Source organism: Dreissena polymorpha, chromosome 2 (genome assembly GCF_020536995.1).
Source record: "Dreissena polymorpha isolate Duluth1 chromosome 2, UMN_Dpol_1.0, whole genome shotgun sequence".
NCBI classification, from domain to species: Eukaryota; Metazoa; Mollusca; class Bivalvia; order Myida; family Dreissenidae; genus Dreissena; species Dreissena polymorpha.
In genome coordinates, this window is record NC_068356.1 from 97013105 (window position 1) to 97033237 (window position 20133).

At 33.7% G+C, this 20133-nt stretch overlaps 2 protein-coding genes across 2 annotated transcripts in view; one reads left to right on the forward strand and one right to left on the reverse strand.

Moving 5' to 3' along the window:
* Positions 1-20133, reverse strand: part of LOC127868160 (uncharacterized) — a 27968-nt gene continuing 7835 nt past the window's right edge. Inside the window, exons 4-9 of the mRNA XM_052409791.1 lie at positions 4661-4844; positions 4088-4152; positions 3417-3601; positions 2082-2185; positions 1263-1333; positions 1-788 (exon numbers count right to left, since the gene is read on the reverse strand). Of these exons, the coding sequence (XP_052265751.1) occupies positions 656-788; positions 1263-1333; positions 2082-2185; positions 3417-3601; positions 4088-4152; positions 4661-4844 (742 nt within the window). The 3' untranslated portion in view covers positions 1-655. The remainder of the gene's footprint in view (positions 789-1262; positions 1334-2081; positions 2186-3416; positions 3602-4087; positions 4153-4660; positions 4845-20133) is intronic.
* On the forward strand, positions 6982-16311 carry LOC127868161 (uncharacterized). Its single transcript, XM_052409793.1, has 3 exons — positions 6982-7559; positions 13517-14534; positions 15387-16311. The coding sequence occupies exons 2-3, from the start codon at positions 13883-13885 to the stop codon at positions 15734-15736; spliced, it is 1002 nt and encodes a 333-aa protein (XP_052265753.1). The 5' UTR covers positions 6982-7559; positions 13517-13882; the 3' UTR covers positions 15737-16311.

The window sequence follows — 20133 nt, forward strand, 5'->3', positions numbered from 1 at the left end:
AATAGGCCATTGATTTATAATTGATAACAGTAATCACAACCATATTAACAAATATGAACAGGTTATATATTGCACTCAAACTTCCTATACATTACAACCTTTGTATTCAGTACTTAATAATTATAACACACAAATCGACAAACGTACAACAGTTAATGACAGCAGACGGGAAAATAACAAATTTTTTTAGCATACAATAAAATGTACATATATTTAATTAGTTTAACCCTTTACAACTCGGATATACACTTTAACGCCTTTGTTGCCTTAGAAAATCAAATTAATGTAAGACCTTTCTTACTAGATTATGTTCAAAAGCCTTCATTTGCAAACCTCAGATTCTGATGTGCAGCAAACAGCATAAAGCCTGAACTGCCTGCAAGTTAATGGCATGCTGTTCTGGTTTTATGCTGGTTTTATGCTGGTTGCATATAGCCAAGTTCACTTTGCTTCTTAGCAGGGAAAGCTTAAAATCATGTACAAAGGAATGTCATGTATAATATATAATATAATTTTTGTTCATCGACTCCCATTTTATTGATCAATACAGATGTTTGCCTTATTGCACGGTTTGCTCTTCTATGATCGATCAATATAGCTGTTTGCCTTATTGCACAGTTTTTTCTTGTATGATCGATCAATATGGCTGTTTGCCTTATTGCACAGTTTGCTCTTGTATGAAGTCTCGAAGCACCACTAAGACCTTGGCGGTTTCTGATGAGCCCTCCGTGGAAACGTAGTGCAGCAGAATTTCATTGTTTCCAGAATCCCGAAGAAATAAGAAGGTCCTGCAAAATATAAATACAAATGTATAACTTCTATTCATATATCTACTAGGATTTATTTTTTAAATGAACGTTTATATGGCTGCTGAATGTTTTAAGTAGACAGATTTCTTGAACTTGTTTTTATCTTTGCAACCATATTATGGGGCACATTCTGTAAACTAGTACACAAATGGTTTGTCAAGGTTCATGTGAAGCGTAATACATTATATTATAGCCAAGCAAAAGAACAAAAAACATTGATTCAAACATTTCTTGTCAAACATTTATCATGAAATATTCCAGATAGAGTTACTAACTTAAATTTTTATAAGAATCATTCAGGCAAATCAGGATGTAAGTATAGAACAACATGTAGTAGATCACAAACTTACAAGTTCTGTTAGTTCTATTGAAACATACTATGCAAATAACATACAAAAGCAATTCAAAGTGTAAAACACTCATGTTGCTATATAATTCTAGGTAAAGTATTACCTATAGAGAGTGTAGAAGTCCTTCTCGGCATCTCTAAGCAGTCTTTTCAGCACATTCATGGTCTGGATGAACTATTTAAGAAGCAAAAATTGCCAGCATTACACCATGATGGAGGGTTATGAAGCTTATCCAATTTGATGGCATTCCATCATGTGGTTTAAAGGCATATATCAATGATTTAAAATTGCTGTGAAATGATGTTATAATTTTGACGTCATGACAGTATTATTCCCATGGAATTAGAACAATCAATAAGAAAGCATGAAACAAAACGAAAATTGTTACGTTTTTAAGTTTATTGATTTTTTTCCACTGATGATCACAGAAAAAAAATCATTCAAGGCTGAACCACAAAAAAACAATAATAATTTCTCTGACCATTTGTGGAATATTGTTAATAATCTAATGAAACCAACAAACTCCAATTGCGACAGCAGGTCTCATTATTTATTAGAAGACTCCAGCTCGAAGTAAATCTCCTATACTCGTATACTAAGAGTATAATCGTACCAATTAATCAGAAACATGTTTTGTCTAAATTCCCATTCTAATAAATTAATATTCAGTTTATATGTAAATTTTTTGTATACCTTCAACTTAGGTTAGTTTAAAATTATTCATTTTAGCTCGATTGCATCGAAAACCTAAGGCTAATTGAAACACTCTCAAGTCCGTTTCCTAGGACTAAGAACCAGTACTTGGTGTCTTTGAGGAAGATCTAAAAAACGCTCCAGTAGAGGGGATCGAACCAGTGACCATCCAGTCGCTAGGCAGACACCATATTCACTACACCAGAGCGACTTGTTGAACAAAACATACCTTCAACTTCAACAAGTCAATGATCTGTTTCAACCTCAGTGCATTTTCTCTGTACTCTGCCTTTGCTAGTTTGCCGGCCCATTCTTCACAAAACAGGTTACAATCTAGTAAATACAACGAAAATAATAACATCAATTTTATCACAATCTCAAACAAACATGTACTAAGATAAACAACAGGCTTACTTTTGTAATAACAAAGAAAATTTAAACAAAACCATAAGCAGTTATAGTAACCTGTCATGTACTGAGACAAAAACTACATGTGTTTCTTTAATACTGACTATATTTTAAAGCTATAATTACTGCATATCATAATGAAGAACGATGTAGATGTATAAAGTCAGACAAGCTTATGTCTACAATGAGTCAGACAGACAGCCTCTCTTGGGGGATCCATTTCATCCACTTAGACTGATTGTGGGGGTTATATTGTATAATAAGATTTTGTATGAGAAATGCTATAAATTGTTATTTGCCTCAAATTCATAATCATCCCTTACACTGATAAAAACATGTATCTATAACAGCAAAATACCAGGGCCTATCATCACCAACCAATGGTTTAGACTTCAGAATATAGAATAGACTTAGAAGCAAGGAAAAAATGCTCCACATTTGAATATATGCCGGCTACACGTTTCCTATGTCATAAATAAATTGATTTAAATGAATCATTGTATCATTGGAAGTGTTGAATTCCAAACCTTATTGAACTGTGTTACATGTATATCATTAGAACATTACATATATTCTTTATTTTTCGACTTAAGTCTAATAATTGGATGGTGAATAAAGGCCCCTGAACACAACTTGCAAAAAATACACCATTGAACCTCCTTACACATAAAACAAGAAGCATATAGTTTGCTGTCCCATTAAGTAATGATTAGGATTAGACACCATAGATAAATTGAGTGTGAAACTGCTGTACCTGCTGATCATTTCTATACCATATACAACAGTTCCATGCTTACACCTCAAGCAGGGAATTATGCTATTTGGACTTTGTCTTTAACTTGTTATATTATCAAGTGTTTCAACTATGATTATATGATGTCCATTAAATGGGAAAACTCTTTTACATTATAAAAAGAATTATTGTTCTGTGTCTTGAACTTTCATTTCACGATTAATCTTAATCAACCATGCAAAAAAGTCCCAACTAGGATAAAGGCTGAAGTCATGAACTGGAGGTTCTTCTCAATCAAATCTGGTCTAAACAAAAAGTGTCATCCTTGATTAGCCTTTGCTGCCTACACAGGCTGATCTGGGATGAAACTTAACACACACAGCATTAAGCCCTGTTTTTCCAGAGCACGGCTCACTTACGTACCACTGGAGTCGAGTTTGATGGAGTCCTCGGTGATGCTGACAGTCAGTGCTGCTTGGCTTTCAGCCTGCGTCGTGTTCAGATCGGTCAGCATGTCAATGCTGCCCATTGGGGAGTGGTCAGCCTGCGTTGCCCGTGATTCTCTGAGTTGGCTTAGTATGTCTGACATGCTGCAAGCGGCATAAAACCTGTCCAAATATTAAAACTGCGATGAATTTTTTTTCCTGGGTATTATATTTCACACAAAGAAATTACTATAGTTGATATTAGCACCCTTGAAACTTTTTCTTATAAAGCAAAAATGTTTAACATATTGGATAATAAACAGATAATCATCATTCGAAATCATACAAATAATGAAGCTCTTGTAATTCAAAGGTATGAATTTACATCCATATGCATCTATCAGAACAGAATCAAAGCAGATAAAAGTTGCCGCACACCTTTTAAAATTATAATCTTGAAAACAAGTGAGACATTTTACCAGAAATCATCTAAAAATGAATGTTGAAAGATGAATTATTTACCTACTTTGAATAGGACTTAATATTGGCATCACATATTTTGTGCACCAGGGTTTGTAAAAAGATGTTTGCATATTGTACTTGTCCATTACATTGACAAGCTTAGGATCACATAAATAACTGTGTGCAATATAGCACGGTAGGACATACCTCTTAATGTCTGTCTGCAATTCCTCTGTGCCCCCAGAAACTTGCAACTTGTGATCCATGAGAGCCTTAAATAAAGTAGTCACATATTTTATATGGTTTCATGTTATATTTGTAGGAGCCACATTCTAGGAAAACCGAGCTTAAAGCATGTGGCAAAGGCTAATCTGGGTCAACACCTTTTGCCTTAACTGGATTTTCACTAATTAGAGACTTCCTTTAAACAAAAAACCCCATACATTCGAAAGTTTCGTCCTTGATTAGCCTGAGGGACACCACTTTATGCACATGTATTAATTACAGTTTTCCTCATCATCAGGCTAATATCATGCCACACAATTTTACAGTTATAATTGTTTGTACGAACAAAATTTGTCCAAGTGTTCATTCCTGTGAAAAGTTTGAAAATTACTGATGCTCGGGTATTTTTCTACCAACATTACAAGCCACAATTCACATTTTACTCTACTTAAAAATGGTTATAGTTACATCTTTTAAATTCAATATTTTGCAATAAAACCCACATCAGAAACCAGATACTTCAATTTGTATTTAAAACTTTGTAAGAAAACTCACAGCATACACCAGGTACTTCAAGTTGTCACCTAGGGCTAGATTACACCGCACCATATAGTCCACTGCAATTGAATGCCAATTTTGGAGGGAAGCCCCGATATCATCTGGTACATCACCTTCTGGATTCATTGCTTGAATGCTAGGTTTAAGCTCCAAACAAAGTCTGTCAATGTCTGTCCGGAATCTTGATTCATTAGTTAAGTTGTTAATATTTTGAATATATGCGGGGCATATTTTTAAAGATCTAAGATCTATTTCTTGGGAGATTATTTCTACGCCAAAACAATGGCAAGATTTGAAAGTTAAAACACCATATATATTTAATTTTTACATGTTCATTAAACATCTGTAAACTATGAAGCATGTATGTACAATTCATTCAATCAAGTAGAGGACCACAACAATGTAGCACATCAAATATTAAAACCCCTACAAGACCATGCATGTCAGCTAACAAACCTCTGGGTAATGCGATTTCAGAGATGATTTTTAAAGTTTTCAATATACATATATTCAGACCCTAGAGGCATAATTTCAACAAACTTGGTCAAGAACCACCATACTAAGTTAAACACCAAAAAGTTAATATCAAACAAGTGGTTTGGAAGATTTTAAAAGTTATTTTCTACCTGGTATATAAATGTATATATGGTAGACGTAGAAAAAGAATGCTATAACAACCTTCAATGCAAAGAAAAAAAGTTAAAATTTCGTAAACTCAAAGTAATAGACACCATTTACTTTTTTTACGTTTGTGCCCCATAGAGAAATAAGGAATATACTATAATAAATTGTTTTCAAATAAAAACCTTGAAAAATAAAGAAAACATAGCAAATAATTATATTTAAAATGCCAATAAAAAGGGAACATGTAAGACAATCAATAATATATTCAATTTACTGATTTTATATGTATTTATTCACGTTTTGTTAACTTCCATCATTGCAAGCATATGTCTTAACACATTACCTAATTTATTCATGTGGCAAAAAGCTTTGTATTTTTCTTTTATCAGAAAACAAATGTTGTAGTTGTTGACTTCCTAAATTTTGGTATGGTAACTCTATACATATAGTGGAAATTTTAATCTTCAATTTATCTTCAATTTAGCTTATGTTTGCAAATTTAATGATTCAGTTCTGAACATAAATGTGAGTTGTTAAAAATGAAAGTAAGAAATGTTTTAAACATAGACAAATCAATACAGGTAGATAAGACTTATTGCGAAATACCACATTTTTTAACTACCAATGACAGGAACATAATTGTTAAAGAGAAGTGTTCATAGTTTAGCAAAATGACAACTTTCCCCGAAATTGTCATAGGTTAATATATTAATGGATTAATTTTATTCACACAAGCAAAATAACAACCATGCCTAAATAAAAATGGATAATTTATGCATAATTATCAAAAAATTTATTTTGTAACATTAAATGGGCCTTTTCACGTTTTGGTAAATTGACCAAATTTAACAAAATTGTTTCAGATTCGCAAATTTTCTTTGTAGTTATGATATTCGTGAGGAAAGAGTAATACTGAACATTTACCATGCTCTAAAATATCCATTATATGCATCTTTTGACGATTTAAAAACCTGAAAATTATAAAGAGTTGCAATGCAAAACGATTGAATAATTTGGAGTTCTGTTGTTGTCGTGATATTTTTTAGATACATCGAGGATTGCTTATATTAAGTTTAAAATACTTTACTAATTGTATAAGCATGGATGGTCAAGTGGTCTAAGACTTTTACTCCAGGGGTCAGTGGTTCGAGCCCAGTTGAGGGTTACTTTTTTTCTTTCTCTAATTTTATCATTGTTTTTTTACTGGAGCTTTTTAGATCCAATGTTTAAATTTATCAATATAAAGCATTTAATGACAAAATTCAATACATGCCAAAATCTGTGAAAAGGCCCCTTTATAGAGTGTTTGTTATATCTTTACCAAACATTTGGAAAATGTGTAACTATATATCTTACGTACTGTTAGAATTTTGTAGTTAAGTATTAAAGCCTCAGTGGTGTTGTTAAAGCGTGTTAGATTTTGCTTCCTTAATCCTGGGCACGTTAATATTTTGCATCAACCTTTTTTTATTGCATTTTTAATAAGTTGAGACTATTCCTGATATTATATTCTTAATATTAGACAATAATTATTGTTAAAATTTAGATTTCATGACTTTTTTTTCAATATAAGAATCTGAAAACAAGTCCCTTTAACTGAATATGTATCAAGTTTAAGCCATTTTCTGAAAATGGTTTATACCTGTACCACTGTTATCTTCAAAATGTTAAATGTTATCTAGTATGAACAAGATCGTTTTGTAACTTGACTATGGAATGTGCTCAAGTGTGTATATAAAGTGGGTTGTTAGCTTTAACAGCAAATATTAGGCAGGTTTACTAGCTTAAGTTTCAGTACATGTGTATAATACTGAAAACTGTGCCTGTCAATTCACAACACATTCTGGTTTTGAAATCACAAATTGTATTTCATTAAAGGAATCTAAATAATAGCGAAAACACTACTATTTAATAGAAGACAGTTCTCAACGCATTTTGAACATGGCAACTTTTGTAGATTCAGTTCATAAATCTTCAGATTCAGTGAAGGACTATTTGTGTAGCCCTTGCGAAAGTAAAAATATAGAAGCAAGTGCTGAAATGTTTTGTGAAACATGTTTGAAGTGTTTTGTGAAGAATGCCTTCATCATCATGATCATATATTTGTAAACCATTTGAAATGTGGAAGAGGAGAAACAAACAAATGGCCTTTAACAAAGGCAATCGAGGATTTGCTACTGAAATGCGATGTTCACAACAACAAGAAACTGAAAATGTTCTGCCAGGACCACAGTCAGCTGTGCTGCTCTGATTGTGTTTTACTGACTCACAGGTAGGTGACACTGGGAACTGTAGTTACTGTAATTACTCTAAGTTTTCGGACACTCTAATTTTTCAGACAACCCCTTTATTAGCCAAAATAATTATTTTTCGTGACTCTAAATTTTCGGATATTTGGGTTTTCGTCCATAATTAAAGACCCCAAATTTTCAAACAGTATCTTTTAAAGAGCTATATTACCGGTACCAGATTGTTTCCATGTTTTCGCTTACACTACGCGGCCCGCGATTTTTGCCTAAATCACCGACACGCGGTGGTCATTATTTATTTTGGGTGAAAAATCACCGCAATCTCGCGCGTTTCATCACGCTAGGTTGAGCATGATCACCGCAAATGCGATAAATATAATCTCCGCGGTGATTCACCGCGATTCACCGCGTTCCCGGTCAACGCGGTGAAGAACAATTTTTCTATGTTACATGTACATATATTATTTTCACAGAGATTATAGCAATATGGGATTATTAGCGTTGTTGGCAGATATAATTGAGTATCCTTTTTAAAATGTCAACATGTATTTCACACCCATGTCCCTGACAGTTTTTTTTTGTCTTTTAAAATGCTGCGTATAAAACAAAACAGTGTTCGCACCTAGCTGTATGATGCCGTACCTGGAGGAGTGATAGTTGCGTTTTTGGTTATGCAATTAACAGTTTGAAGCCATGGAGAACTCATAACTGATTGTAATGTAATCGTCGTATTTTTCCGAGTCTCTCGATTCCCCGATACATACGTTTCAACTGTCTCAATCACATACATGCAACTTCTTCCGTCTTTATCCATTACTCGATAATCCCGCATATGCCTGATTTCAATTTTACAGCGAATTCGGGTTAATACTGACAATAAGAGTCCCAAAGAATGTCATACACAAACCTTCGAAATTATCAAATGAATTTCGGCATATGTTTCTATTTAAAGATTTGATGACATAAGCGCCCAATCAGATCAGTTGTATTGTACATGCGTAAATCACCTGACACGGTTTGCACGCGTCGTGTACAGCTATTTTAGGTTTCAAATTCTAGCCAGAAATACATAGTGCAAATGAATTAAATTAATTTCTTTGTTTGATAAAAAGCGCGTGAAAATTGGCGTGTGTGTATTTATTTGTAAATAAACATTTAATAGTGGGTAAAATATTGATATCATTAATTTTAATTTCCATTAAAAGTTTCGTTGTGAATTTGAACCTAATTACCGGGGTACCTTGCGAAATACTTGGCATTGACATTTCATCTAAATAAAATATAATTAAAACACGCCGTATTGTAACCGTTACGCTGTTTCAGTTCCTTCGTTATTGAAACAATTATTGCCTTGTATACTGACTACACACAAATGTCGTGTACAGTTCATAATATTCTTCAACGACCAATAAACAAATTAATTTAAGTTTAGATTTAATGCAACATGTACACATCATTTTCTGGGAATCGAGAAAGGGAGTTAATATTGTGAAAATAAACCAATATCTGTTTATTGAAATTGTCAAACTTATATATATTAGCAATTCTTATGAAAATAAATATCGTTATTTTAAATGTTTTATGCAAGTCTGTTTCCGAGAGCATATATGGGAATTAACTGTGTGAGCTTCTTCAATATGTTAACAGCTATACAATCATTGTTTTGACAGACGACACGTGCTTATCTTAAGTTTGTTTCTGGTAATACACAGGATATTGGATGTTCGGGGCTTGATTGGATAATAAAACAAAGACGCAGTCGGCGGTTTTCAGTAGAACTTTTGTACTTACCAATTTAATTAATAGTGCACATGCTTATCTAACATATGATAGTGCACATGCTTATCTAACATTAGGGATATTCAAGACGGGTCCTAGCAACTTGCATGGACCATAATACACAGCCCGATGGTTACTTTCAGTAGCACACGTGGTCAGAAACTAACAAGTTCGAGTAATAAAGCACAGAGATTATGATCTGAAAAATTGCACAAGGTCCGAAATGAAACGGAATTCCACCAAATCAAACGATTCACCGCCTAGTTTTAAGTGTAACAAACTATGTTTGAAATGTTTAAAATAACGATAATTCCGAATGATCACGGCTTCCATTTTCAAAAGTATATGCCGTTCAACATTGCTCGAGAAATAGTAAAGACAAACGTTTACTATTGTTCCATCAAATGAATTTTACACGCTACTATTTTATTAAATAGATCTAGCACCCAATCGGGATTGGAGACGCGTACATCATCTGAAGCAATGTGCAAATTTAAATTTAGATGCACATTTAAGTCATTTTCTGAAAATTGGGTCAAAGTGAAAGTATTCATTTTACAAATAAACCATTTAATTTTATTCAAATGGTCGACATTTTTTATATTTGTGTCGTCTGTGTATTTTAGCAAGTTTTATGCAAATATATATCTTTTATTTCAACGTTTAAAGCAAGTCTCGTTTCCGAGATTAAACTATGTAAATTTCTTCGATATGGTTACTGACCTACAAAATCATTGACAGATGACATCCGATGGTAATTGTATGAAGTATGCAGAGAAGCTGACGAAATGTTAAAACAATCGCGTAGAAGTAAAAATATTTATCAGGTTATTATCTGTACCTGTTTCTTATATCCGCGAATTATCACCGAGTGCCTCGGCATGATTCGGAGTGAATACTCGTTGTGGCTGCGGAGAAACTTCGAGAACAAAATAATCTGTAGCCGCGAACTTTTGGTTTTGCGTGAGCCGTACTGTACAATTTTTATTTCAACAAATAAAGATGTTGTTTGGAAATCAGGTTTCGACATTCAGCAAGTACGGCGTTTACTTTCATATTGTAATACATTTTCGCGATATAATGTGATCGTCAATAATAATGACATTAGTTAATAAGTTGAAATTTAAATATAGTAGTCAACGCCAATCACGGCGATTCGCTGTGTTTTGCGATGATTCAACAGCTGATCTTTATCGCGAGATGGTCGTAGTGAAATCACGGTGGAATCACGCGTAGAGTGTTATCACGGTGAATCACCGCGATTTGCGGCGAATCAACGCGATTTGCCACCTTGGCCCAAACGCGGTTATCGGTGATTTAGGCAAAAATCGCGGGCCGCGTAGTAAAACACTAAACAAGAGCTGTCAAAAGACAGCGGGCTCGACTATTCGAGTGCTTGACAGCATAACGTAAGCCATCATGAGGAAATTGTTCATATTCAATAAGGTCAAAATAATATAGTCATATTCCAAGTGGAAGAGGACCATAATTGAAACATATTGATTGCTTATGTTTTAAAGAAGTTGTAATTTATAGACGATTCTGAGTTAAGGTATATTTTCCACAATCTATTGAACATTTGTAAAGACATAAAACAAAGTAATAAGATTTTATTTTAAGTTTGATAGCAATAGCTTGGGTGGGATGGTTGGACAGTCCTTCAATAATAAAATAAATATTTTTTATATATTTTTTTTTACCATGTTTCAAAAAAATCTTTTTTTTTTTTTGGGGGGGGGTTGGGGGGGGGGGGGAGGGGGTATAATGTGGGTCATTTATTAGATGATCTTTCAAAAATAAGAAAAAAAAGGAAAACAAAAAATTTTGGGGGGTGGGGTGGGGCGTGGGGGATGGTTTGGGTAGAGTCCATTGTGGTATGTCAGGTAAGTGTTGTTTTGTCAAAGTATGAATCAAATATGATCATATATAAAGAAGTTATGGCAATTTAAGCAAAATTTGTTAATTTGACCTTGTGAGTCAAGGTCATTAAAAGGTCAATGTCAATTTCAACTTGCCAGGTTCAGTACCCTCATGATAGTAAGAAAGTATTTGAAGTTTGAAAGCAATAGCCTTGATACTTTAGAAGTAAAGTGGATCTAAACACAAAATTTAACAAAATATTCAAAGTTACTAGGACAAAATAAGGGCCATAATTCTGTTAAAACGCCAACCATGGTTATGAAACTTGCCCTGTACAGTCCCCTTACAATAGTTAGCGAGTTCTCCAAGTCTGAAAGCAATAGCTTTGATACTTTAAGAGTAAAATGGACCAAAACACAAAACTTAACCAAATGTTCAATTATCTAAGTATAAAAGAGGCCATAATTATGTCAAAATGCCAGTCAGAGTTACATAACTTTGCCTGCACAGTCTCCTTATGATAGTTAGTAAGTGTTGCAAGTATGAAAGCAATAGCTTTGATACTTTAGGAATAAAGTGAACCTAAACACAAAACTTAACCAATTTTCAATTTTCTAAGTATAAAAAGGGAACATAATTCTTACACTATGCTTGATACAGTTGCCTGCTCTTGTTTATAGATTGGGGCCATGTTGGTAAAAAAGTATGCAGAATATAAAAGCAATATGACAAGGTACATAGAAAATATTTGAGGAGGTACGCAAACTTTAAAATAGATTTATCAATAATATGCATATTCTAAGTGGAAAAAGGGCCATAATTCGTACAAAATGCTTCATACAGTTGTCTGCTATTGTTTATAGATTGGGGTCATGTTGGTAAGGAAGTATGCAAAATATAAAAGCAAAATGTCAAGGGACATAGAAAATATTTGAGGTGGTATGCAAACTTTAATACAGATTTATCAATAATATGCATTTTTTAAGTGGAAAAGGGATATAATTCTTACAAAATGCTTGATACAGTTGTCTGCTCTTGTTTATAGATTGGGTCATGTTGGTTAAGAAGAATGCAAAATATAAAAGCAATATGTCAAGGGACATAGAGAAAATATTTGAGGTGGTACACTAACTTTGACATTCCAACGCTCACACTAACGCGAATTTCATATATAATACTCGAGCTAAAAATTAATATAATGCCCGAGTGCAATGGACAATTACATTTGCGTTATTGGGTGAATCACCATTTACACCTGTAATAAACAATGGTTTCACCCAACAGCATTTGAAATGATATTGTAAAGGAAGCAGTAAGTTTTTACACATTTGAACTTTATTTATTTTTTACAAAGCAGAGAAAGAAGAGCACAACACAATACAATTATTGCACATTAGTTTATTTTAATTTTAATATAATTATTGAAAAAAACACATAATATTCCTGTCACTAAATTTTTGGACACCTGTATTTTTTTTTCATATCTGAATTTTCAGATTATTAAAATAGAATAATTTTTTAAGAGTCAGAAAACTAAGAGTAATTACACTACATGTAGTTGAATGAGAACACAATTATACAAGGGGATATTGTTATCACTTACATCAATCAAATATTTTAATTAAGTAATAGTTTCAAGAAATGTTTTCAAAATTTTGAAACTATGTTACAAGTATAATATTTGTGGACATTTTTTCTACACATCTAGATTAAAAAATGGGACATTCATTGTTTATAATTCACATTCTGTAATTGTCCCCTACCGGTGAAACCGGTAACTTTAAAAGTCCTTAATATTTTTCCATAAAACTTGAAACATGGATAGATGGCAATATGGAGATTATGCACGTCATTTCATTTTGTTCCTATGTCAAGATTTCTGGTTGCTATGGCAACAAATAGACTAGAAATATTAACAAATAGACTAGAAATATTGCTGAAAATAGTGGATCCTGCGATAACTTTAAAAGTTCTTCATATTTTTTCATGAATTTTGAAACATGGATAGATGGCAATATGGAGATTATGCACATCATTTCATTTTGTTCCTATGCCAAGAATTCTGGTTGCTATGGCAACAAATAAACAAAACAAAAAAATATTCTGACAATGGTGGAGTTTCACTGGTAGGCGACCATATTGCTTGGCAATCTCTTGTTGGTAATGGTTTTCACTGGTAAGGGACTAAATAGACATTACATTCAAAATGTACATAAATATGAACACACCTTCCTTAGAAGCACTGTCAATTTGACCCTTATGATGTATCTAATTTATTTCATCTAGATATTTTATGTGTCAACTTGATAATTGATTACTGAGATTTATGTTGCTATTTCAGACAATGTACCCATTTGGCTCCTATTTCTGAATCAGTCAAAAAGCTGTCAGTGGATATAAAGCAGTTGTCAAACAAAATTCAAACAATTCTTGCTGAAATAAATCACTTAAAGAGAACACAGAGGACAGCATACAGTCAGTGGAGGGATCATATAATGAAAAACTGCAAGAAATCAGAGACGTGCGTAAGAAATTAAATGCTGCTTTGGATGAACTAGAAAAAACTACTTTGAAAGAATTGGATGAAATAAGGACCACATTGCAAATCTCTCTTAAGAAAGATGTTGACAACTGCAGCAGACTGAAGAATGAACTCCAACAACTCAGTGAAGCTGTACAGGGCCTTTGTGATAAGAGCAAGAAAGAAATGGAGTTCATAGCCAGCAGGAAATGCTTGGACAAAATACACGAGTCTAAGACATACCTAAGGGAAAACCCTGTGAAGGTTCAGAGTTCACTGATATTCCAGGCAAACACTGACATTGAGCTGTACCTGTCTCAGAAGTCTAGTCTAGGGAGGATTGTAGACAGTATGCAGTATCTCACACTCAAAATGATTTCCAATAAGGTGATGACTGTGAAGAGGAAGTCTGAGTATAATGTGAAAATACCAAGTGACAAAGATCAGATTTGCTCTATCACAGGCATTTGCAGCCTGCCTAGTGGTCATGTCATTATTGCAGATTACAAAAATAAGCAAGTGAAACTGTTGGACAAAAGTTACAATGTGTCCAGTCACTGGGATGTCAGCACTGATGTGTCTAGTTTTCCATGTGACTTTTGCCAGATCACATCCAGTGAGGTGGCTGTAACTCTTGATACTGCAGGTGTGCAGTTTATCTCTATTAGAAATGGGCAGCTGGTGAATGGCAGGAAGTTACAGTTACCACATAATGCTGTTGGTATTGCCCACCAACAGGGAGCATTGTATATCACCTCTCGCACTGCTCTCTACCACTACACACTGACTGGGACACATGTGAAAAAGCTTTATGAGGATACAAGAGGAAGTTGCACAGGTAATTATATTATGAATATACAATGTATTTGAATATTGAAGACATTGAACATTTTATACGCATTTATATATCATTATTTAAACAAAAACTAGAGCTTTGTCACAGAAGTGACTAATACCCCCACATGCCGCATTGACACAGAATATTTTGCCTGTTGTCTTCACAAAAAAACAGCGGACAACATGCTCAATGTTTAAAACGCACTAAGTGACCCCGTGACCTAGTTTTTGACCCGGCTTAGCCTATGTTTGAACGTGACCTACACATCATCTAGATACAACTTCTGACCAAGTGTGGTGAAGATTGGATGAAAACTATTTGAATTAGAGAGCGGACACCATGCTCGTGTTTAAAAGCACTAAGTGACCCCTTGACCTAGTTTTTGACCTGCCATGACCCATGTTCAAACTTGGCCTAGACCTCATCTAGATACAACTTCTGACCAAGTTTAGTGAAGCTAGGATGAAAGCTACTTGAATTAGAGAGTGGACACTGTGTTTAAAACGCACTAGGTGACCCCGTTACCTATTTTTTGACCCGGCATGACCCATATTCGAACTTGACCTAGACATCATCTATATACAACATCTGACCAAGTTTGGTGAAGATCGGATGAAAACAACTTGAATTACAGAGCTGACACTTAAAAGGGACCGACAGACCGACCGACAGACAAGTTCACTCCTATATACCCCCCTTAAACTTCGTTTGTGGGGGTATAAATAAGATTGCTGCTGTACTGTGGATATTAAAAACACTAATGAACTTTCATGGATTATTTTTAGTTGTTTTAAAAGTGTTTATGACATTATTGCTTACCTGTAAGTATCTTACTGGTTTCATGTTTTGTAGTGTTCAAATGTGCACTAAGTCCTGATGGTGAACAGATCTTTGTCACTAACTACACATACAACAAGCTCTTCACACTGGCCAAAAATGGAGCCCTACTTTCGACCTTCACTAACTCTGATCTACAGCAGCCATATGGTCTACATGTAACACCTACTGGACAGGTCCTTGTTTGCGGGTTCACCTCCAATACTGTGATACAGGTGAATCATAAGGGAAAAAAGAAGCTGGCAACTCTTGCTTCAAAAGATGGAGTGAGCAAACCAGTGTCTGTCTGCTACAATACCAACACTGACCAGGTCATTGTGGGATTAGATGATAACAATAAAATGATTGTTATGGACTTGCAATAGGTCTTCAAGTGGAGAAAAACATTGATATAAACACTGTTAAAAAGTAATATTTCCATTTTTCTGTGACTGTTAATTAAGTCAAGGCATTTTATATCTAGGTATGAAGAAGAGCATATTTATAGAGTTTATAAATATTTTATAATTAGCAATTGAATAGATCTTAAAAAAAAGAAGATATTTTAATGCACCCAAGATAGCACCAGTTGAAACAAGCACATATGACATCTATCTATGTTGATGCTGATAAGCAATTTTGTCTGGCTTCATGTCAGGTGTTGTTTGTCACAAAACAATTGCTATAATTACTGTAACATATTATGTGTTTTATGATAATAAATTATTGAGATGTATTAATATTTGAGTATATGTGCCATTTTCGTATGTGCGCCTTTCATAGCCTATTGAAGCCCTTCTACTCCAAAGCTAATGTTTTAGAAGAACATATTCGGGAATTCAAAAAATTGTTACAATTAATTGGACACATTTCTTGAAAATTAAATTGCATCATGTGTATATTTTTAATGTACTAATGAATCAAAGTATGGAGGTTTATGTAATCACTTTAGTAATACTTTGTACAAGTGTAATTGTTGCTTTCTTTATTTTGTTGTTAAAACCCAAGACAAGGTAAATATTAATTGTGGCTTTAAAGTTGTGCTCATTTTTTTGTAAAATATATATTCATGGGTCATATTATTATAAAATTGCTAGCAATTAGTTCAAAAATAGACTTTGAAGATGAGAAAAAACATATATAACAAAAAATGCAGTGGTTAAATGGTGGTTTGGGTAATGAACTATTAGAATGAAAAGTGAAAAAAATACATTTTCATTTTAAACCATTTAGTTGTTGTTTTGAAGATTATATTTATTGCATATCAACATTTCAATGATTTGTCTAGTTGTTATCAATATTTGTTGAAATGCACAGTAAAATGATAAATGTATTTTGTATACTACTATTTACTGACAATTAAGCACTGTAAAAAAGGGCTAAAAAATGAGGTGATCATTAAAAAAAATTAACTATATTTTATGCTGATATAGTTTTTATTGTTGTAATAAAATTCCAATCACTTTTGGATAGAAAAAACAGAAAAAAAACAAACCTTTATTGGATGTTTAACGGACATAAAAGTACCTTAAATATCTATGATGTGTGTTTATTTGTGCTCTTCAGTTTGTTCAATATAAAAAAAAACTATTTGCTTTTAAATATTAGGTGCATTTTTTAAATTTATATAATTATTTTACATACTTTTTTACCACCACCCCATGTCAGGCATTTCCAAAATGGTGATTTGTAAAAAAAGTATGGTATCGCTAAAACTTGCAATACCATACTTTTTTATATCTAGGTAAGCAGAAGAGTATATTCGTAGAGTTGATATTTTATAATTAACGATTTTATAAACACTTTTTTGAAAATAAGATATGTTAATGCACCTTAGATAGCATCATTTAAAACAAGCACGTATGACATGTACCATGTATCTATGTTGATGCTGATTAGTAATTTTGTCTGGCTTCATGTCAGGTGTTGTTTGTCACAAAACAATTGCTATAATTACTCTAACATATTATGTGTTTTATGATAATTAATTATTGAGATGTATTAATATTTGAGTATTTGTGCCATTTTCGTATGCGCGCCTTTCATAGCCTATTGAAGCCCTTCTACTCCAAAGCTAATGTTTTAGAAGAACAATATTCGGGAATTCAATAAAATGTTACAATTAGTTGGACACATTTCTTGACAATTAAATAAATTAAGGCTTACATTTTTAATATACTAGTGAATTAAAATATTGAGATTTATTTTATCACTTTAGTAATACTATGTTATAACTGTTTTCTGTTAATGTTGCTTTCTTTATTTTGTACTTAAACCCAAGATACCTGTAAACTAAGTATTAATTGATGCGTTGAAGTTGTCCTCATTTTTTGTAAAATATATATTTATAGCTGATATAATTATAACATTGCTTGCAATTACTACAAAAATATACTTTGAATATGAGAAATAACATATATAACAAACAATGCAGTGGTTAAATGGTACTGAATTAAACAATGGCTGTAGCAAAAGAAAGTGTGTTGATCATTTAATTTCTTAACTTTTTTATGCTGATACAGTTTTTATTGCACTTTTGTATAGAACAAACAGAAACAAGTATTGTTGGGAACGATGGATGCTCCCTTTGAAGGCGCTATGAGAAACTGTAACAAAAGTGTGACAGAAAATCTATTATTAGCCTCAGTGACCTTGACCCCAGTGACCTCAAACCTCATCAAAAGGTAAAGGTCCATGCAAGGTACATGTACCTACATGCCAAATATGTAAGAGATTGGTAAAATATTAAAAGCGCTATGAGAAACTGTAACAAAAGTGTGATTAAAAATCTATTATTAGCCTCATGGACCTTGACCTTGACCCCAGTGACCTGAAACCTCATCAAAAGGTAGAGGTCCATGCAACATGCAAAATATGTAAGAGATCGGTAAAATATTGAAGGCGCTATGAGAAACTGTAAAAAAATGTGACATAAGGAAGGAAGTAAGGAAGTAAGGAAGGACAAACTGGCAACTTTATGCTCCCCGAAATTTTTCGGGGAGCATAAAAATAACTAGAGCTTTGTCACAGACGTGACGTATACCCCCACGTGCCGCATTGACACAGACTATTTTGCATGCTGTCTTCACAAAACAAGAGAATCTAATTTATGGCGATTTTTAAGAATTATTAGCCATTATCATTTACAGCCATTTTGACCTTTGAACTCTTGAATTCTTTCACATGACACACCGTCCAATGACTGTGAACATAAGTAATGTACAGAGTCATTTTAAAATCTCACAATGAATGACATAGTTATGGCCCAGACAAGATCATTTATTGCCATTTTTGACATTTGGATTAAAAGTGTGACCTTAACCTTGGAGATATCGACATAATTCTTTCGCGCGACACACCGTCAAATGAGGGAGAACAAAAGAGCCAAATGATTTTAAAATCTCACAATAAACAACATAGTTATGGCCAGCTCATTTATGACCATTTTTGACCTATGAGACCTTGACCTTGGAGATATCGACGTAATTCTTTCGCGCGACACACCGTCCAATGATGGTGAACATATGTGCCAAATGATTTTTAAATTTCACAATGAACGGCATAGTTATGGCCCGGACAAGCTCATTTATGGCCATTTTTGACCTTTGAACTCAAAGTGTGACCTTGACCTTGGAGATATTGATGTAATTCTTTCGCGCGACACACCGTCCAATGATGGTGAACAAATGTGCCGAATGATTTGAAATTCTCACAATGAACAACATAGTTATGGCCCTAACAAGCTCATTTATGGCCATTTTTGACCTTTCAACTTTAAGTGTGACCTTGACCTTGGAGATATCGACGTAATTCTTTCGTGCAACACACCGTCCAATGATGGTGAACAAATGTGCCAAATGATTATAAAATCTTACAATGAATGACATAGTTATGGCCCGGACAAGCTCATTTATGATCGTTGAACTCAAAGTGTGACCTTGACCTTGGAGATATCGACGTAATTCTTTCGGGCAACACACCGTCCAATGATGGTGAACAAATGTGCCAAATGATTTTAAAATCTCACAATAAATGACAAAGTTATTACCCGGACAAGCATTTGACCTTTGAACTCCAAGTGTGACCTTGACCTTTGAGATATCGACATACTTTTTTCACACGACACACTGTCCCATGATGGTGATCAAATGTACCAAGCCATTTTAAAATCTAACGATAAATGACATAGTTATGGTCCGGACAAACTTTCAGTTTAAAACACACTAAGTGACCCTGCGACCTAGTTTTTGACCTGGCATGACCCATATTCAAACTTGACCTAGACATCATCTAGATACAACTTTTGACCAAGTTTGGTGAAGATCAGATGAAATTTCGGGACAGACCGACGGACCGACAGACCGACAAAGTGACTCCTATATAGCCCCCATTACCAATGGTAATTGGGGTATAAAAATACATTTATTGGATGTTCAAAGGACAGGAAAGTACCCTTAATATCTATTCTGTGTGTTTATGTTTGCTGTTCAGTTTGTTCAATATATAAAAAAAGAGAGCGGACAACATGCTCAATGTTTAAAATGCACCAAGTGACCTAGTTTTTGACCAGGCATGACCTATATTCAAACTTGACCTAGACATCATCTAGATACAACATCTGACCAAGTTTGGTGAAGATCCGATGAAAACAACTTTAATTAAAGAGCGGACACTTAATACGGACCGACCAACAGAAAAGGTCACTCCTATACACCCCCACTAAACTTCGTTTGTGGGGGTATAATAACTGGTTGTTGTTGATTCTTTTAAATATTAGGTTACC

Coding starts and splice junctions, on each gene's coding strand:
- LOC127868161 (XM_052409793.1), top strand. CDS start 13,883: ATGGAGTTCATAGCCAGCAGGAAATGCTTGGACAAAATACACGAGTCT. Junction 14,535..15,386: donor TACAAGAGGAAGTTGCACAG/GTAATTATATTA, acceptor CATGTTTTGTAG/TGTTCAAATGTGCACTAAGT.